The following is a 21837-nucleotide window of genomic DNA, read 5'->3' on the forward strand; positions in this document are numbered from 1 at the left end:
GAAAATCATGATGAAGTTTTTGCAAATATAGTTTCCTGCGAACACCTTCATGAATGTTTGCTTTTAGAAAATCCAACCTGGTGACGGCCTGTGGTACAATTTGGGGTGGTACGAAAGCGTAGTAAGAATGAAGATATTTTATCATCAATGCACATTTGTTCATTCTTCAGTTTCCAAGCCTACTTTAAATGTCTGAACATATCTCTGAAAATCTTTGAAATTCATCAGAAGTAAAAGTAGTTGCTTCTTGTTCAGAAAACTAGCAATAACTAGTCATTCTAAACTGTAAAGTAATTTGTGGCATAAGGAAGACTTCTAACCACTTAGAATAAGCATCAACTATAATCATGAACATATTGTTGAGAAAAGGACCTGAAAGATCTACAGTGAGGGAAAAAATTATTTGATCCCCGGCTGATTTTGTAAATTTGGCTGCTTACAAAGAAATTAAGGGTCTATCATTTTTATGGTAAGTTTATTTTAATTGATAGAGACAGAATCTAAAGAAAAAGTGGGGAAAAATATTATATAAAGGTAAACCATTTAGTTGCCAAGTATTTGAACCCCATAACAACTTGCAAGAATTCTGGCTCCAAAAATTGGTTATGTGCCTATATGGACAACAGATTAGTCCTGTCACTTTAAGAAAGTACTCCTAAATCAGCTTGTTATGTACATAAAAGATGCCTGCCAACAGAATCTGTATCTTCCATTTCAACCTCTCGGCAACCATTGTCAAGACCAAGTAGGTTTTAAAAGATGTCAGGGACAAAATTGTAGACCTGCACAAACCTTGAATAGGCTACAGACATTTTTTTAACTCCCTAAATCACACTTCCTCCTCAATCTGTGAATTTCCTTTTCAGCAGGGGACAAGGTACGCGAATAAGATGCAATAGGATGTTCCTCACCATTTGGCCTCGTATGATGCAGCATAGCACCAATTCCATAAGCCGAAACATCACATGTTAAATTTAAAGGTAACTGTGGATCATAGTTTACTAACACTTTGTCACTGGTCAGCAATTCTATGCAATTACTAAAAGCACTATGTTCTCTCTTTTCCCACTGCCAAACCACTTGCTCTTTCAACATTTTGTACAATGGTGCCAGCACACTGCTCTGGTGTGGTACAAAGCACCCACAATAGGCTTGCAGTTCTTTCACATTTCCAGGTACTGGTGCATGCTGATATGCCAGAGCTTAATCGAACTTGGAGAACACCTTCCCACCACTTAAAGTGGTTAAAACACTTCTGTGTTGATAGTTTGATTAGCAGTGACCTTGTAGTCTCCAAACAACTAATTGTTGAATCTTTTTTAATCACAGGGACGGCTGGAGCAGTCCACTCACTGTAAATTACGGGAGATATAATGTTTGCTTGCTCCATTCAATCAATTTCCTTCTCCTCATGTTCTTTCATAGCAAAGGTTGTGGACGGCTTTTATCAAATTTAGGCAAAAACATCGGTTTCACTGAAATGGTAGCTTTAAAATCCTTTAAAATGCCCAACTCATTTTTGAAAACTTCACTATATTTCTCAAGCACTTCATGGATAGATCCTGGCTGTTTAGGTCGACTCGCATATCGAAATGCTTTCCAATTCAACTTGATTTTCTTGAGCCAATTACTACCACACAAGTTTGGCCCATTCCCTTCCGCTATCTCCTAATCAGAGGTGATTCATCATATTGCACAGTCGCTGTGAATTGGACCAATACCGGAATCTTTTCACAAGTATAAGTCTTCAACTTAACTCAAGCTCCATCCAGTGTGTCCAAGCTCCATCCATTTTATGTGAAAAAATACTCACAGCAGCTCCTGTATCAACTTCCATCAATAAATCTTGCTGATTCACAGTAAAATTCACTCAGAACGGCTGTTTCTCAGTATCACTTACCAGAGAGAACATTTCCAATTCTGGATCTTCAGCATACATAGCACATAACTTTTTGCTTATTCTGGTGCCCAGCAATTTAATATAATGTGACTTCCCTCTCACGCTGCATTAAGTTTTTTAAATTACATTCCTGAGAATTATGATTTTTACCTTTATAACAATAGCATGAATATCAGCTCTGGTGGCGAACAGTCTTTTCGTTTACTTTATAAACAGTTGCCTCTGAATCATCCGTATTCCTCCGATGTTGTATGTTCCGATCAGCTGTTTCCATACTAAGAGCAATTTCAAATGCTAGTGCAAAAGTGAGCTCGTCCTCTGAAAGCTATCTTCGTTGGCATGCCTCAATTTTAATACCACTAACAAAGCTCTCTATCCCATGATGCCACGGGAGCTGAGCAACGGTCAAATTCCAAAAGTAAATCAAACAAATATAGCGGAAAACTTTAAGGCGGATGTCGTTTTTTAATTTATGTGGCAATAAATGAATTTCTCATGTCTAAATTTATCAATGCTCTCGTTAAGGTTGTTGTTAACATGTCATAGGTCAAAGAGCATAGGGGTCACATAACCATAAAACATGGCGGAAGCAGTATGTCCGAAATGTATTCATACTACTCCCACTCATACTTTATAGAACTGCTTTAATGGCCAATTGGTTAGGACTTATTCAAATTGAGTACGTACTGTCACAGTATGCGATTTGGGACGCATCGATTATTTTTGAGTTTCAGTTGAATCACCCAAGGTAAAATAATTGAATTTACATGTTATCTAAAAAATAAGATTTTTTAATGGGGAAATGGCTTTTTCTGTCATCATTTTATATATATTTTAAGAGTAAATATGTTTTTTTATAAATCCAGTAGAACGGTTACATCAGTAAAACATGTATGTGATATAGTAAAACAAATAACACTGTTGTGCATTATAAATAGTATGAGATATCAGTATATATACAGGTACATCTCAAAAAATGAGAATATCATGAAAAAGGTCAATATTTTTTGTCACTCATTTCAGAAAGTGAAACCCATATATTATATAGATTCATTACACACAAAGTGAAATATTTCAAGCCTTTATTTCTTGAAATTTTGATAATTATGGGTTACACATAATGCATACCCAAAAATCAGTGTCTATGAAAATTTGAATATTACATAAGATCAATAAAATTGGATATTTTATACAGAAAAATACCTCTATACCTCTGAAAAATATGAATCTTTCACGAGAATTCGAAGGATAGATGAGGTGTATCCTTCAATGCTAGCGGAAACCCACAAATCATTGCGTCTGCCAACGTCTGTTATTTGAATAAACTGCAACAGCTGCACATTCAATCAAATATGTGGTGTTTAAATGTGAACAGTTTACAATCTGTGTCACGTTTTTTTATCTAATTCCTGCTAATCTTCGTTAGCAGGCATATGTAAATAGGTTTTCAAGTAGAAATAATTTTCATCAATTTGACAGGTGTGTGAGTGCGACGTGTTGTCATAGCAATGTGGTACTTCCTTGTGTTCTTTTCTGCCAGTATGTCATACGAAGGACATCTCGTTTGATTCTAAATTGAGAATCTTCCGTACACCACATCCTTTAGAGGATGAGACATCTGGAGGTCACAAGGATGCATATGGAAGCAAATAAGAGACATAATGTTTTGAAATTTAACAGCCTATGAATACTTGATTTTGAATTATTTTACTTTGGAAACCATTTATCTGAATTTATTTGTTTCGAATTTACCTCTATGAAATTTAAATATGAAAATTCTTGATTTCCAATTTAAAAAGCTGAATTTAATGCTCACAAATTCAGATACAAAAAAATCTACTTACAGAATTTCAGATAAAATACATTCAGATTGATCAAATTTGATTGCTCTTATTCAGATCTCAAATTTCAAGTTAATACTTTTCAAAGAAAACATATGTCTAATTCGACTGCTCAAATTCAGATCGAAAAATTCAACTTAAATATTCACATGGTAACATCCGGGATACCCAGGATAGGAAAAACAGTTGAGCCCAGAGCCCGTCTGCAATTGAACCGAACCATTGAACCGAACCATTGAACCGAACCAATGAACCGAACCGAACCGACGTCGGTCGAAAAATAATAATAATAATAGTTCCAAAAAATAATTAGCAACAACATACTTTTGTTCTGTAGAGTCTGATTGTACATAAACAGCAAACTTACCGGAGCGCCTTCGTTTTCCCTAGAAGTCATCTTCTTAACAGGTTTAATATCCGTGCTTTGGCCTCTTCTTGGATCATGACAGACAGTCAGGTTGTCGTGCTCTGATAGGCCGCCCGACGTCGGTTCATTGGTTCTGTTCAATGGTTCGGTTCAATGGTTCGGTTCATTTCCAGACGGGCTCTGGGCTCAACTGTTTTTCCTATCCTGGGTAGCCCGGATGTTACCATGTGAATATTTAACTTGAATTTTTCGATCTGAATTTGAGCAGTCGAATTAGACATATGTTTTCTTTGAAAAGTATTAACTTGAAATATCAACTAAGAGCAATCAAATTTGATCAATCTGAATGTATTTTATCTGAAATTCTGTAAGTTGTTTTTTTTTGTATCTGAATTTGTGAGCATTAAATTCAGCTTTTTAAATTGGAAATCAAGAATTTTCATATTTAAATTTCATAGAGGTAAATTCCAAACAAATAAATTCAGATACATGGTTTCCAAAGTAAAATAATTCAAAATCAAGTATTCATAGGCTGTTAAATTTCAAAACATTATGTCTCTTATTTGCTTCCATAGATGCAGCCTTACAAAACGAGACACAGCTAGTGTTTGGGGAGAGAAGAGTGAAGTTTTCGCGGGCAGTCCTAGCAAAACATAGGCAGGCACTATATGTAGTGACGTAAATCCACGGCGGTTTGGGAATCGGACTAGGGACCACTCATTTGCGTTATTCAGAGTCAACTCCCTTTTTCCAAGCCAATAACTTTATTCATTCTCCTTTGGATTTACAACTTGGCAGACTGCTTACATTCAAACATGAAATGTCAATTTCATGATCTCATGTTATTTTCTCTTTAAAGATTTTGTGCTGAATCAATATTCCTACATGAAATCATTCTCAAAGACTACCATGGTTCCATATGATATTTTCTTCGCAGTCTGATGTTGTTTTATTTAAGGCTTACATTTAAACGTGTCGTTGTTTTGTTTTGCATAGGCAGAAATCCACAGAAAACGAGGTGGTAGAGGGAGCACATCATGCTCAAACATGGACAAGGATTTAGCCGTTGCTGTTTTTGGAAGGAGCATGTTAGCTACCCATATAGCCTTTCAGGAAAACATTTAAATGCTAACAAAGAATCACAAGCCAAGCCTCCTTTGGACCGACATGTAGATCTTTTTATAGGTATTAAAGTGTTAAAGGTCTTAAACGGAAAAGTTAACCCAAAGATTTTGGGTCACCATTGACTCCCATACTAGTACATAAGACTACTATGGGAGACAATGGTGACCCAAAACGGCTTAGTTACAAACATTTGTGTATAGCACAACATGGAACTGTATGAAGGTTTGTAGCAACTGCAGGGTGAGCAAATGATGACAACATTTTTCACTTTTGGGTGAATTATTCCCAAAATTCTCTCATAACAGGTATCTGACACTAAAGTGTATATTTACATTTATCTTTCAGACAGTGTTCAGAAGAAATTTCAAGCAACTCCCCAAAAGTTTCTTCAGGCTGCTGTATTGAAAAAAAATTATGAACATAAACTTCTAACAGGTTTCTAATTTATGTTTTATATTTTAAGTGTAATACACAACTGTAAGATGATCATTTACCATTCTTATATTTACAGTACCTTATATTTGAGCATTTATATATGTACTTATTTTCCCAGGTAACATAAGAAGGACACTGTTTCGCTGCAACACTGATTGGACATAATAGGTGAGGGCATATTCACTACAACATAGTATGTATTATTTATACATGTTTTATTAGCTAAGTTTTGTCTCTCTTTTTCCAGAGTCCACAGTAATTGGTTCCTGCAGAATGATTGGCCACGTTCTGTTCAGAGTGTTCATTTTCTTCCTACTTTTCTCATCTTTCCATGCTATTTTGACTAATAATAATTATAATAATGAACATTTTCTCAAGTCATTTTTCATTTTTTGTTGGAATATAAATTTAAATCACACACAATTGCTTTTTAAAAGAGTTTTGTTGTACAGAAGGCTCTGAATATCCCATCAGTAGTCCAACAGGATGAGTATACATTATAGTTCATTAGAATTCCTGCAGAAGTCCTGTAGTAACTGGACACTTCAGCTTTCCTGTAGGATTACTGCAGGAGTCCGAGTGGGAAATCTGCAGGTGTGCAGGGTTGGAGCCATATAACGTTTTTTGTACTCCACCAAAATAATAAAATATTTAGATTAGTTGAGAAATCGGCTTTGTCCATCGTCTATGTATTATTATTATTATATATTTATCTATGCTCGACTAAATTCCGAAATTAAAGTTATGAAAATAGTGTAATTAATATTGCGAATAAATTAAATGATTCCGATTCCTGGTCACTTCCTATACTGGTTTAAATTGCTTTTATTTTGAAATTCCTTGCATTGGTCTTCCATTTTGTTTCTTGTGTATTGGTGCTGTTATTCACACTATGGAGTGGAAATAGCTACATAAACACGGTAGTATTAGCAATGTTTGTTTTCTTATTAACTACGTCTGCATTTGTTTTGGACAGCAATTACACGTTATTGTCATGCTTAGCATTGATATTCCCTGTGCGGAATATGCGCTATTTGAACCCATTCGTATTAGCTTTTGTTAGTGAGTAGTTGAGCAGGTGAAATAACGCATCTGTATGTGACTAACCCGCTCTTTTTATCTAATATTTTTTCTGTTATTGTAGACTTCTGACTGGGTGTGCGATTTAAACTTGTGTGTATGGAATGAACATGATCTGATCAGTGGTGTAACGTTAGTCGGGGCCATACGCACGTTTGCTTACTTTTTCCAAAGCGCTGTCTTCTGAAGATCTATATTAGCGTATAACCACTTGTTTTGCTGCTTTAAACCTCTCCAATGAGACTTTGCGGTTTCTTTCTCTTTAACTTTATCAACTTCTTCTTATTTTGTTTTTAAACAGGCGATTCCTTCATTCAGTTCACGTAAGTGTATTTAAAAAAAATACACAATATTTCCCGCAGCCCCGCCTCCGACAACCGCGTCATCTTCAGTGTTGTTAGCGCGACGGAGAGGAGTTCGTCCTGTCAGTGACTGAAAGAGTCCCGCTGCTGAAACCGTCAGCTACCATTGATAAAACTGGTTATTTTAGTCAAAATTACTGTAAAGTATGCTTACCGGCAGCGGGTACTCTCTTCTGTCCCGGCTCGAAAGAGGTTGACATGAATTCACTGATTATCTTGCGATGCTTTATCAATTTTATGATATTGCTATGCGATGCATCAAGAATCTTTAATATCTGTCCCAACTTTTAATACTTACTTTCTTAAACGACATGCGACGAAATAAAACAAAGCACTTCCGTAGCCCTACTATTTAAAAGCTCACAAGTCAGACACCTTGCGTTATCCTCACTTTTTCTCTGTATCCTCATTCCCTTTAAACTTCCTCGTTATATTTATTCTACGTTGAAAATCAGCTATTTTCAACACAACATTTAACTTCATACATTTATATCTTCCCCTTAAATTAACAGCAAGTATTCACACAGAGATGGCAGTGTTGGCAAAGTTACATCTGTATTCTGTATGTGATGTTAACATAACATATGATGCTTTGTAAAAATATTGTAATGTGCTCAACAGTACTGGCATAGACCTGTATTATTCCAATGATATAACTTCATAATCAAAGCATAAGTGAAGAATTATGCATGTATATATATTAATATATAAAATAATAATAAAGGACTTAATAAACTCTAAAAATATCATGTTACTAGAAAAATAACACACTCAAACTTGGATGCAACACAAAGTGGACAATTTTAAAAACAATTGGGTGAAAAACCTGTTCACTCTGGCCTTTTCTCACAGGTTAGAAACAGAAGATGAGTTTTCAACATCTTTCCAGAGCTGCGTTGGTTCCCTCTGGTTCTGGACAAGGTCAGACATCTTCCAGCAGTAACGTTACTGGTCTAGGGACGCAATCAGGTAGTCATACAGGACTTTTTACACCCCAACCTAAAGCAAGCTGTGAGAAGAGGGTCACAGAATGTTGTGAATTTACTGTTACAAATAGGTGGTGATGACAACAGTCGTGAAGTGGAGCACTCTCAGGACCCTATACCTGGCAGCGGTACAGGTGGATCAGCACCGTTTCGTGATGATAAGCAGGAAACTGTGGTGGTTAGGCCCTATCCACAGGTCCACGCCCTCAGTCAATCTGCAGCTCTACCCCAGCATGTGCCTATCCAACCCAGCCCTCCTGTCACTGTATCTAACCCATCAGTTCATCTGTCGCATGGCCAGCAGACAGGCATTGGGGATGGCGCCGTAAAGGTAATAACAGTTTACTTTCTTGTTTTTAAAATGAACATAAATCATTTGTTGGAAATATCTGTGAAGCTGCTTTGTGAAAATTGTGATATTTCAACTGCATTTTCATCCAGCAGTTTGGGAAAAGTCTAGTTGAAACCATGTTAAGCCTGCGGTAACAACATTGTGTTTAAGCCAGGCATGATGTCATTAGATTCCAGAGACAAGTACTGTGTTGCACGATGCATCTGGTTGTGGTTGGGACTAAAACAAAATTTACTTGGATGAGAAAGTTAATTATCAGAATTAATTACTGAAGTTATCAGTAAACATTCAATGTAACCTTTGTTTGCTGATTGATTTCAGTCCTTCCCCTAAACCCCACCCAACATATTTGCTACTGGCAGTTCTGTTGTTTTCCTCTAGGTTGCCCTAAAGTCACCCATGCCCAGTCGTCTTATAGCTCCTGCTCCTGCAGTCAGCCAGGGGCATATTCCTGTTCCAGCCAAAGTGTCTGGCCATATTACCGTTCCTCTGGAAAGCAGCCTTGGTCCAGCTTCTATTCCAGTGGCAACCATCAGTGGTCAGCAGGTAGAGGCAATGCCAATAGCTGAAATTCTTCTATTAATGGTTTCTTTAAGTATATACCCACAGAGCGTTGTTATAACATAAAAAAATAAGAATAATGCTTCTCCAGGGGCAGAGTAATCTACATCACCTAATGGCAACTAACGTGCAGATCATCAGGAGCAGTGCACCTGCACTACAGATCGCATCTCCTGCTCCTCCTCCTCACACATTCACCTCCCACCTTCCCAGAGGTCAGTGCATTTTATTCACACAGTACTGACATTTCTGTATTCATTTTGTATTTTTAAACACATACATGTATATATATTTAGGAAATATTCACAGCCCTATTTGGAGTACATGCATACAGCAGCATTCTGTAATTTGCTAAATAGTTGCTGTGTTCTGCGATTTAGGTGCCGCAGCTGCAGCTGTCATGTCCAGTGCTAAAGGCCCTACTGTTCTCAGACCAGCTGGAGGAGGAAACACAGGCTCTTGCCAACCTGCAGCTGTGCAGCACATCATACATCAGCCTATTCAGGTGCATACACTCCACATCACACTGATCAGATACAGATACAGTTTCATACAATAGTCTGTGGCATGGACACTTGCCGCATTTTAGATGTCTTGAGATTTAGTGAGAGTATAGTGTGAAGTCATTTTGTTGGCTATTTTTCTATGGTCATTTTCCTATTAAAACGGTTAAACTGAACTATTACTTTAAAATAACAGAATCATTTTTTTATGGATATTCTTAAGCTAAAATACCATGGGTGAAATAAGAGCAAGTTTAAAAAGTAGGTTTAACTACTTTTACCCCATTTTTATAATAATTGTCTTTGTATCTGACCTGACCTATATTTCACTGCTGTTGGATATTCTTCATATAACTGTGTATGTGACAAATACAAATTTTGAATCTTGAATCTAGGGTTGAATTATTAGTTTTTTTTTTGCATTGGCTGTCTTCAAACTGCAAAATTAGTTTTCTACACAAAATTTGTTAAGCTCACAGTTCAATTTTCCACAGTTCGGGATTCTTGATGTTATGGAAATAATTTGATTGAATGTTTACCGCCTGCGATTTTATCGACAGTCTCGATCTTTGGTGACCACATCTACGGCTGTTCTACCCACAATGGTGGCTCCTATTCCAGCTGCCAGAACACAGTCTCCAGTCATCAGCACTCCTGTGACACACACTGCGGAGATGGTTCATGGGTATGATTGTGTCCACATGTTTGCTGAGTTCTATAACTGTGCAGTATAATGAAGTTTTATGGTTTTGGTTTTCTAATTGTCTTGCGTTTTAGGCGACCAGTGACTATTCACCCTCCACCAACCACCATAAACATTCAGCGTCCACCAATCCAACGGGACAATGCCACTCGCATCACACTGCCCTCCAACCCAGCTGTTGGAGCCCAGAAAGCACAAGCCCCTCACACCATCACACAAGTCAGTGACATGACACAACTTATAGAAGTTACTTAGGGAATCATTTCATTCTGTATGTCTGAAGGCCTATTTGTTTTTTTGTGTTACTTGGAATTGTGGCCCACAAACTTGATGTTGCCAACTGCTTTCTAAACTTTGACCTATTTGTCAATATATGGTAACCCATACTTGAAATGTGTGAATTATTTGTCCACAGAAGCCAATATTCAACGCTGTGAGCCCTGTTGCTGCTGCTACAGTATCTCCTATCTTAGCTGCCAACACTGTTCCATCAGCCACCACTGCAGGTACCTTACCTAAGCGTTTTCCCCAGATGCTACATGGTAGAGATTCCATACAGTTCTTAACATTATCTAAACATAATCTTTTTTTCAAACAGGGTCTGCACCACACACCCAAATGGCCAGTAGCACTATTGTCACCATGACAATGGCATCTCACTCGTCTCATGCTACAGCTGTGACCACCTCTGCTATCCCTGTTGGTAAGCACAACCCACTCCAAATGTTCGTACAGAACTATTTGTGGTGGTGGACTGCTCAGATGATCAACATTAAACTGTATATTTCTGCTTAAACGTTTTACAAAAATGAGAAGGACCTTTGATGCAAACATTTAAAAATATATGATGAAAGCAAAATGCAGATTTTTTTTCTTAGGCGTATACTGAGAGACGTCTTTAGTCCAGCACCTGGATTTATTTGGCCAACAGGACTCAGCATCGTCTTTTTTTTGGTCCTTGATCCAACCAAAATCAAGATAACAGCATTGTCTTTTTTTGGTCCTTGGTCCAAACAGAATCGCTTGTTCTATACGTCATGTTTGCGCCCATGAAAAGTATTGCTGAAAGGGATGAACGCAAAGTGTCGTCTCAGATAAAGTGACGTTGATATTTATTCTTCAATTTACCCGTGTGATCGAAACTGCTATGAAACTGCTCTGTCCTTCTTAGTGAGTAAGGCACTAGGGTGCGATTGATATTTGTCCAAAGTTTCAGTCGCAGAAGCTGTAGTTTACAGATAATATTTAATAATTATTTTAGAGACTGATCAGTTCGCTTCATAATACATTAATATGTCGTCACGCGGATTACTTTTGTTTTGCTTGTAACTGATTTACTAACGTTCGATTTTTTTTGAAAGCTCTTAATACCTCTTTTTTTTTTTTTTAGCTCTTATAACTTGCAGCAATCAGGTCCTGCACTTTATCTCTCTTAATAACTTCTTTTACATAAATTCCGCTCTTTATTTGCTAAATCCTGCATGTTTTAAAACCGAAATCAAAACGTCAGAAGCGAAGCACTTTGCTTCCGATTGACACGCCATCCTTTGTATAAGAAAAGACTTAGGATAGATAAAGATGATTTTAGATGTTTAGTTACGACTTGGAACATTGCGATTGCGAGACGAGTGCATTGTTTTTAAGAGTGCAATGTATTTATTTATTATGAAAATCACAAATTCGACCAAAATCCATATTTCACCTCCATATTCACTTTTTCCTTTAGCTCAAAATTATTGTCATGTGATTAGCTGCTGCTCCATGACGAAAATGACAGTCGAATGGCTGTCACCTTTTTCAACTCTTCCGAGTCTTGCATCAGTAGTATCAGTTCCATGAATTACTCGGCCTTAAGTGGTTTGAAACGCCTAGGAAAACATTCATCTTCAGAACACAAATTAATTTCATTTTATAAAGTTTGATGAGATTCAGGAGCTTTCTGACTCTCGCCCATAGACAAGCAAAGTAACTGATATTCTGCGGTTTAATAATCAAGTGACAAAAATATTTTTTTTCAATTATATGACAATTCGTTTTTTTTTCTTTTTTCATATCTATTTAACAAGGTTAGAAGAGAATCTTTCATAACATTGATATTATCTTTGTTCAGCTAAAGTGGTTCCACAGCCAATTGCCCACACATCACCACGTATCCAGCCAGAGTACCCAGGAGAGAGAACTAACTTGATTCCCATCTCAGGTCATCGTTCCTCTCCAAATCCTGTCACTATGGAGGCCCGCAGTGATAACAGGTAAAATTAAAGCAGATCTCTTCATTTGATGTCATACAAAGCATTTAAACCATCTCAAGTCACTCTATAATTATGTAAACAGTAATAAATGTATTTTATCGCTGGGACTGCTTCGGCTGTCAGTTTCAAATGATCTGCAAATCCTGCGTAGCCTTGTTTTCAAAACATAGGCAATAAAAAGACGTGAACAAACACACTTGCACAACACTGTTGCTTCCCCGAAAAAACTGGATCCACTGTGGGATAGTTCACCCAAAAATGAAAATTCTGTCATCATTTACTCACCTTTAGACTGTTCCCAACCTGTATAAATGTCTTTGTTCTGCTAAACATTTTTGGAAGAATGTCACTAAAGCGGCAGATCTTGTCCCTCTTTGACTCTCATAGAATTTATTTTCCCTTCTATGGCAGAAAATGGGGGACGGGATCTGCTTAGTTACTGACATTCTTCCAAATATCTTCCTTTGTGTTTAGCAGAACAGAGAAATGATCATATTGTTTGGAAGAATCTGAGGCTGAGTAAATGTTGATCACTTTAACGCTGGGATCTTTGGAAAGCTTAACAAGGTTATCTTTCCCTCCCAACCAAAAACACACTTTAGTGACTTTGTATTCTAAAAGCAAAAAGGACAATCATTCTTGAACAAGTCTGCTGCAGTGCTGCCTGTGACCTACACCTTCCATAACTTGAACAAAGCACATTGATTGATGTGTGCTCTTTCTCTCACTATCTGTAGTCTGACTCCTGGAATACATTAGATCATTTTCCATTTTATTTAAAGTTTTAATAATGTATTTTATTCTTATTTTTAAATGTATATTCAATATAAACATGCACAGTCTGAAGAGTTTACAAGAATAACAGTACGTGTATATAATTATCCATTTGACAAACGAAAACAAACTCAAATAATGTTTAAATATCATGAGCATTGCAGACAAAAATGACGCTGTTCAGGGAAATACCTGTAGATGGCGTTACATTCGAGTTTGGCTAACACTGATTATCTGAGTGTAGATGAAGACGGGTATGAATGAATGCATCAATAGCACCCTGGAAGACTGGAATTTCTTAGAGCACATGATACTGCTATTGCTAAACTAGAAAAAATATATATATACATTTTTTTTAATCTAAGACCACCTTGAAGAAAAACTGATTCAAAACTATTAAATCTTGCCGATGAGAACCTCTGATTGAAGGCCGATTCATGGTTTTGCACCAGACCTACGGCGTAGCCTACGCAGAGCCGCGTACCCTACACCGTAAAAAATGTAACAACGGGTCAACTCGACACGGACCCTGTACGGACAGCAAGCACTGTGATTGGTCTGCTTCAACCCCCTATCTTCATGTAAAAAAACACTGCAATAGCGTCAGGTTTACTCACACGCATTTCAAATGAATTATCTAAAATAAATTATGTGTTTTTCTGTTTTTAACAAATCAATCTGCAAAGTGACTGTTTAGTTGCCGCTATGACTGCTATATGCTTCTCAGACAGCATGCACAATGAACCTCTTCTTCTACGGCACTTTGTCTTGTTTACACAACAAGCAACACGCCGGTTGACACTGACGCCTAGTGGCCGTTGCCTGTCGATGCAGACAATGACTTGCAAGTATAAACGAATGATGGCGCGTTGCCTACGGCGTTGGTCTGACGCAGAAGTAATAAACACGCTTCAGTACTCTTGATCATCAAACTGAACTCTTAAGTTTTGTAAACAGTTTTGTGATCTTGAATTTAGAACTTGTGAAAATGTAATTGATGATTACTGTGTTCTTCTGTAGGCCATCAGTGCCAGTACAGTTTCAGTACTTCTTACCAACATACCCCTCATCCCCGTATCCTCTGACCCACACCTACACCCCCATCACCAGCTCTGTGTCCACTATCCGCCCTTACCCAGGTAAACACAACACACACACCCTCTTTGCTACTTTCTGAGTTTCTAAATGGTTCTCAGGCCTCTTAATACGAACTCTGTTTGTATCTCTCAGTCACAGCTCAGGCTCAAAGCTCAACCCTTCAACCCCAGGGTGGTGTGGGTTTGGCCACCACTGTCCACTTGAATCCCATGCAGCTGATGGCAGTGGATCGCATTGGCCTGCAGTCTGCTCAGATCAGCACCCAGAACATCCAGCCAGCCTCTATGACCGCTCAGGGGATTCAGCCTGCACCAATTGGAGTCCAGGGACTGCATGCAACTGCATCAATGAGCACACAGAGCGTGCAGCAGGCTCCAGTCGCCACACAGCAGCCACAATCAGAAACAAAACCATCAGGTTAATATAATACTATGGAGGGCAGGGTGAAATACTCCTTGAAACAATGAACCAGTGGTAAATTTGTCAACCAGTAGCAATTTTAGAGCATTTTTCTATTGCGATTTAAGGTAGAGAATGGCTGCAGTTTTTAAGTTTTGAAACCCTTTCCACGATAACATGCATATTGTGATTTTTTTTTTTTTTTTTTTTTACAATTATATGTTGTGATATCAGTTTTAGCCCATGTTTCCTAACTCTGTATCGAAAACCTAAGCATTAGACACAGTCTGTCTCACTCACAAGTATCTTACTTATTGGTTGTTGTACAGGTGTAGTTCTGGCTGAAAGCACTTCTTTTGTCACTAATCCAGTTGGGAGCACTTTCAGTGGCACACAGCCTGTCACTACGGTGGTGCAGACACACTCTCAGGGGACAGTCACTGGTGCACCCACACTTGTCTCCTCCCCTCGACCCAGCATCCTTCGCAAGAAACCTGTGAACGAAGGGTGAGTCTTCTCTAAAGCTAAATTTGCATAGCTTGTTTGCATAGACTGTTACAGTGTGCTGCAGGGATAACGTTTTTTCTAGGGGTCACGCTGGTTCCCTGGAAAAACTTGTTCTTATGGACTTTCTCGATTTCAACAAAGGTTTATGATACTTACCAAGATAATCTTCACCAGTTAACACACAATTTATGAATTATAAGCCTAAATGCTATCAGCAGAGTAAAAAGCTAACCTTAGACAAGAAAGAAACTAACCCATTGACTTGGGAAGATGAAACCAGAAGTGCTAAAATGCTAACCTGCTTTCGGGTCTTGCCTGCAAAAATAAGTAATCTCACATCTATCATGTGATAACTAGCTGAACTGGTCAACATGTATGGAAAATTCATTGCATTCAAGGTGAAAAACAATCAAGTTCCACATTAGCATGGCCTTTAAGAAGAGTGCCCGCTTATAATGTAGAGGGAGAAGTTGATGAAGTAGTGTGAGTGTTTTGGGGTGTATTTCTAGGGCGGTACGTAAAAGTCTGATTCCAGCACAGCCAAGCGACCCTAACGCTGGCCGAGTGGATAGTGGGATAAGGCTATCAGGATCCCCTCGCCCAGCAGGGTAAGCCCTGTTTGAAGATCCTTCAGGGAATAACGAACAATAAATATTACTCTGAACATGCATATGATTTCATTGCCATATGTTTACTTTACAAAGTTGAATTTGTTTATTTTTCTGTTCAGAGTGAAGCCCAAATCCGATGTTCATGCTGCTATGGCACCCCCAGTCATGGCTGCTGTGGAAGCTCTGCCCAGTCTTGGAGGAGAGCAGCAGAATCTCTCCAATCCTGCCCAGCATCTTTCACAGGCCACTGCTACTCATCTAGGTCCACCAGTCCATATGCCCCCCTCACAACCCACAGCAGTTCTCTCTGCCCTGCCTGCGGCCATGGCTATCACTCCTCCAGTGCCTGCGTCCATGGCCAATGCCTCTCCCACCCAGCCGGCAACCAGCAGCACTGCAGCCCTGAGCTCCTCCCTTTCAGAAGTTAAAGTCAAGCAGGAAACCGAACCAATGGACACCTCACAGCCAGGTAGATGTGTCCTGTACACAAACTAACAAGCTGTAGGCCACATGTAATGATTAATACCGTGCTTCAAATCAGATTCACACCAATTGAGGTGCTTTCGGCACGCCATGTGTTTATGGTTTCCAACTATTTTTGTTCTCTTGTTTATAGTGCTCCTGGCTCCATCCTCGACTGGTCCAGCTCAAGCACTCTCCTCCCAGGCCTCCTCCCTGTATGTACCTGCCCAACCCGGAGACCTCCTGCCCGGGGCCTCCCCAAGGAAGAAACCCCGCAAACAGCAGCACGTCATCTCCACTGAGGAGACAGAGATGATGGAGACCAATAGTACAGATGAGGAGAGAGCTAGCAGCAGAGGTGCAGCAAACAGACCTGACAGACGCGAGTCTCCACCCAGGGAATATGTTGGTGGGTATTTCAACCTGAAAGGTCTTTCTCCTCAAAGTTTTTCTTTCTTTGGATGGGTGTTGTTTGGCATTAACAGAAGTTTGTCTTTACCTAATATATGTCTGTGTTCTGTGCATATTCACATTTACATTTACGTATTTGGCAGACGCTTTTATCCAAAGCGACTTGCATTGCATTATTCTATACATTTATACTTGGGTATCTGCAATCCCCTGGGATCGAACCCACAACCCTGCGTTATTAATGCAATGATCTTACCACTGAGTTGCATTTTGTATTTGTAAGCATAAAAATATTAATGCATATATTTAAGAAAAGACAAAAATGTAAACATTAAAAAAGTATTTTTATCATTTAGATTATTGGTAAATATAAATAAATACGTTGCGATATTGCCTAAATATATGTATGTGTATATTTTTGTTTATAAATAGAAAATGAATACGAAGACATTTTGTAAACACAAACTTTCATTTTGGATGCAAATAATAGTTTGACAGCCTGTCTTCTTACCAAATCTTCTTTAATTAGATTTTTATTGATGCATAAATTAAGTGGTTTTGTAATAATGTAGATGAGGAAGGTGTTCGGTACGTGCCGGTTCGTCCCAGACCTCCCCTCACTCTGCTGCGTCAGTACCGTAACCCATGGAAAGCTGCCTATCACCACTTCCAGAGGTACAGTGACATCAAAGTTAAAGGTACGTGTTTCTGTCAGCTTTACCAGTTTGATCTTCGATTTGTTCAGTGTTTTTTGGTTTCAGCCACCAAGTTGATACTGACTATGACAGGGTTTTCAAAGAAGGGAATCCCCTGGCATGCCATTCCCTGTGTCCTTCACCCACCTGAAACTAGCTTCATACCGAACTTAAAACGAGTCTCGATTCATTTTGAGCTATGACAGTTGACTTATGGTTAAGTATGTCAGCCAGATGTTATTCTGATCAACTCCGACTGATCAATTGACTTAATGTAGTGGAGACGTTAGATACTGGTTCAAATCATTTTTTGTGACTCCCTTTGACTGATTTTTCGAAAGAACATGCTCTCCAGAGTCACTGGTTTGTGAAATGGACTATGCCCTTTAAGGATTATCAAAAATAAAAAAATCCTGGCTTTTTTTGGTGATGTCTTATTTTATCTCATCACATTCGGTTCGTACTGAAAACTCCCAACACATGAAACACTTTGTTGTACTGATAAATCTGCTCTTAATCATCTTGCTACTGTCTGTCTCTGCAGAAGAGAGGAAAGGAAGCCTTCACGACATGGCAAGTCAGAGGGGAGTTGCATGTCGTGCTCAGGGCTGGAAGGTTCACCTGTGTGCTGCACAGCTGCTGCAGCTGGTGAGTTCTGCAGCTGATAGTATTGTGATTTACTATGTTGTGTAAAATATCATGATTTATCAGCCAGTTATTGGGGCGGTTAATGCTGCATAAAGGTGATGGTTTACGGAACTTTTCTCTTATCACAGACTAATTTAGAGCATGACGTGTACAGCCGACTGACAACCCTGCAGGAGGGGCTCATCCCAAAGAAGAGAGCTGGAACGGATGATGACCTGCACCGCATCAATGAACTCATACAGGTTAACGTCTCAATTTTCTTTACTTCCCCTGGAAACTGAACCACATAGAGTTTGTGCTATACCTTCTCAGTTGCTTGATGGAGGCCTGTATTTTTAAGTAAATTATGGGATCATTGAAATTTTCCAAAAAATAAATATTTCGATTATTTGCTTTTTTATTTAGTTTTTTTACACTAGAAGTCAAAAGTTTGGAAAAACATACTGTCTTTATTGAAAAAAAATATTTTTAATATAATAGCAAACTTATCAAAACTACAGAGTTTTTGTAAATTAAGTTGTGAATGTAAGCATCGCAAAATAAATCAAAACTTTTATATTCTAGCATCTTCAAAGTTGCCACCCTTTGACCAGAATTTGCTAAATAGTTTTTTTATTATATCATTTAGCTTCTTGAGGTCTCACTCTGAGAAGCTTTTTAAAGAGTATTGAAGGAGTTTCCAATCTATTCAGTGCTCGTATTGGCTGCTTTTTCTTCATTATTTGGCCTGAGTGATCCATTCATATTTTTTTTACTTTTGTTGTTTTGTTTTCTAAAGAAAGAAATTTATATTTTGGTACAATTATATTTTTGTCTATAAATGTAATTTCAAATATTAAAGCAAACTGCAAGATATACAGTGTGCGATAATATCGTAAATCTGTTTTAACGATGTGCGAAATCTATTATGGAGTATGTCACTCGTTTTATAAGCTCCACTAAAAACAGCACTCAGTGTTCACAGATAGTTTAGTCAAGCACTGCGCATGCAAATTTGCAGCATACATGCACAGTGGGGAAGTCAGTCGAAATGTATACATGACAGACCGCAAATTCATGTTTTTAAAAGCAGATGTGATTACCAGTCAAAGTGAAGCAAACATACCTGGATCCTTACAACTAATAACTAAAAAATTGAGACGGCTGGTTGCTCTTGTATCGCAGGTCTTCACCGAGCTGCAGCATCCATCTCAACTTTATAAAAACAACTCGAAACATCCTAACCAATAACTGTCTGTTTTTATGTCTATTAAATAAAGACAATATTCTGTGTTGTTCATTCTCTCCCTTGCTTGCTTCAGCTTTAAACCTCTTAATGACATGGCCTGTCAAAGGCTAGCACTAGCCTACTGTATAGTGCGTTAACAAAATTTAAAATGTGCTTTTGATAAAAATAATGTAATGACAGGGCAAGTCCTATAACTGTTAGGCATGCAGCTGCGTTCCTCTGGCAGTTAGGTTTTCTTAAGCCTATTAAGTTTTTATCTGCTAAATGGCTAAATACACATTAAAATGCTTACAACTAAATATTAACTGCTGCTAATATTATTATACTACTATTTGCATACTGTTTTAGTTGTGCTAAATATGTTTTACATGTAATCTGATATTTTACATTGTCACTCCCTTTTTTTATTTTTTATACATTTATTAAAAAACGTTACTATTGGTTTATTAGTTATTGTAGGTAAATTGTCCAGGGGAAAGGACGTAGGTTAAAATAATGAAAATGGATGTAGATCACAGGGTGTGTGAAATCCAGATTCGGCTCCGGTGTGTGTATTATGGTCAAAGCAAATGTTTTGTAGACATTTTTTATGTTTTTACCAGCTATTATGGCATTCTCTAACTGCACACATTACGCTTGTACCTTTGGGTTCCATAATAAATATAAATATACAAGCTTATATTAATTTACTGTACATGTATTTAAGTTCAAAGACGAATATTTTATGGAATATCCCTTATTTTCAATCACAGTTTTCAAACGCCTTGTCATGCTGCAGTCTTATACATTTTTTCAGACCTTTCGTTATAAAACCGCAATGCAGATTTTCGTTTTGGGATAATTATTTGGTAGCTGTTTGTTGAGTCAATATTTTATTTTCATTTTCATTTTTTCAAAATATACAGTTTTTTCACTGTCTGTTTTGACTGTCTTTGTGTAGGGAAACATGCAGCGCTGCAAGCTGGTAATGGATCAGGTGACTGAAGCACGAGACACCATGATGAAAGTGCTAGACCACAAGGATAGAGTCCTCAAGCTGCTCAACAAAAATGGAACCCCCAAGAAGAGCTCCAAGTTAAAGCGAAAGGAACGCGCATAAATGCTATATTCTCTTATGGATTTTTTTAGTGGACTGAAATACAGGACTGTTTTTCATAGGCTGGACCTGTCATTGTTTAACTGGTTGCTTTGCACAATCATATACTTTCTTCAACAGTCTTGAAGACAAAGAAAGGCGGTCGTAAACCATAAAAGCATTTTTACAGGAGCTGCTGCTTACAGTGGACTGTCCAGTAGATTTGAGGCAGCTAGGTTAACGGATTTTTTTAACACCAAATGTAAAAGACATTTTTAAAGACACGTGTTCCTTTTCTGTTTAGTTGTTTATAGCCAAAATATTGCTGTAGTGAACTTTAAAGATTAGAATAGCTAAAAGTTACTCTTCCCATCAGTCTTTAATGTTTTGGTGCCTTGAAAGGTTTGTGAAACCGGGATGTATTGTGTGCAGATAAAAGCTCCGGACAAGTCAACAAATTAAGCCCGCTATGAACAACATGATACCAGTCTACATGCTAACAATATTCTATCCTGTTATGATGACGTGTAACCAATTATTTTATTTTATTCAACTCAACTGTCAGGTGTTAAAGAATGACATGATAGTACAGAGTGATGAAATGTGTACTTTTAAAAATCAGCAAAATTATGTAATAAGAATGTGTAAATTGTTATCTTGTTTTTGTGGTGATGGAAGTGATGTGGTTTTCAGTCTTTTATGCTGTTTTACAGACTGTACGTGAATGTTGTTCTAAGTTTCAATAATAATTGGGTTCTTTTGTACATCTGATTCTTCATTCATTTTTGTGCATGTACACTATTATGTCCTATTGCAGTAAAACTGGACAAACATACGAAGCATTTTGTTCATGGTGCATGGCTTTGGTGTTGCTATATCTCAAGACATAAATAATGAATGTATCCTCATAATCTTTAATCAAAGTCTAAAAATGCACTTCCGCCGTTTCTTGGCAATCCATCTCTGATGACATCGGGTAGATCAGTGGTTCTCAACCTTTTTGGTGTACTGTACCGCATCATATCTTCAATTCAATTCAAGTTTATTTATATAGCGCTTTTCACAATGTGTATTGTTTCAAAGCAGCTTTACAGGGGCAAACAGGAAAAACAGAAAAGGTCAAACACAGCACAGTGCATGGTATTTATACAACGAGTAAGATCATTCTAATAAATGATATCTAATTTCTAAATAAATAAATAAATGCAGTCTCCTGGTGAGCAGGCCAACACTGCCCTGCTGTGGCGAGGAACCCAAACTCCCATGATTGAACCAGGCTCAGCCGGGAGGGCCAGATCCCCTCTGACGTGTCATAGCTGCACTCAAACTGGTGACATGTGATTTTAGTTTAGCATTTAATACCAAATATTGTAACTTCAGCATTAATAAGACAAATAGTCCGTCTTTGCTCTTGGTTGGGGATGTAGTGGTCTGAGCTGGGATGGTCGATGGTCATATTTCT

The 21837-nt window shown here is 38.0% G+C and overlaps 1 protein-coding gene across 3 annotated transcripts; it reads left to right on the forward strand.

Moving 5' to 3' along the window:
• The first annotated feature begins 6535 nt into the window (after window positions 1-6535).
• sap130a (Sin3A-associated protein a) lies at window positions 6536-21139 on the forward strand. Of its 3 annotated transcripts, none has more exons than XM_056750781.1 (21): window positions 6536-6588; window positions 7963-8079; window positions 8168-8427; window positions 8830-8994; window positions 9101-9224; window positions 9390-9514; window positions 10073-10197; window positions 10290-10434; window positions 10631-10721; window positions 10814-10918; window positions 12326-12467; window positions 14262-14380; window positions 14472-14756; window positions 15068-15245; window positions 15755-15853; window positions 15976-16325; window positions 16473-16727; window positions 17302-17427; window positions 17969-18072; window positions 18201-18314; window positions 20241-21139. In XM_056750781.1, the coding sequence occupies exons 2-21, from the start codon at window positions 7977-7979 to the stop codon at window positions 20397-20399; spliced, it is 3174 nt and encodes a 1057-aa protein (XP_056606759.1). In that variant the 5' UTR covers window positions 6536-6588; window positions 7963-7976; the 3' UTR covers window positions 20400-21139. The 3 variants fall into 3 exon arrangements, with proteins under 3 accessions (XP_056606759.1, XP_056606761.1, XP_056606760.1); XM_056750783.1 differs by having other exon boundaries at window positions 15110-15245; XM_056750782.1 differs by lacking the exon at window positions 6536-6588 and adding an exon at window positions 6690-7071.
• Window positions 21140-21837: the final 698 nt, after the last annotated feature.

The sequence above is a fragment of the Triplophysa dalaica genome, chromosome 6, assembly GCF_015846415.1.
Source record: "Triplophysa dalaica isolate WHDGS20190420 chromosome 6, ASM1584641v1, whole genome shotgun sequence".
NCBI lineage: Eukaryota > Metazoa > Chordata > Actinopteri > Cypriniformes > Nemacheilidae > Triplophysa > Triplophysa dalaica.

Excerpts from the sequence above, each read along its gene's own strand:
- sap130a (XM_056750781.1), top strand. The coding sequence starts at position 7,977 with ATGAGTTTTCAACATCTTTCCAGAGCTGCGTTGGTTCCCTCTGGTTCT. Across the intron at positions 9,225-9,389 it reads CACCTCCCACCTTCCCAGAG|GTGCCGCAGCTGCAGCTGTC; the intron begins GTCAGTGCATTT and ends TCTGCGATTTAG. Across the intron at positions 15,854-15,975 it reads GGATCCCCTCGCCCAGCAGG|AGTGAAGCCCAAATCCGATG; the intron begins GTAAGCCCTGTT and ends TTTTCTGTTCAG.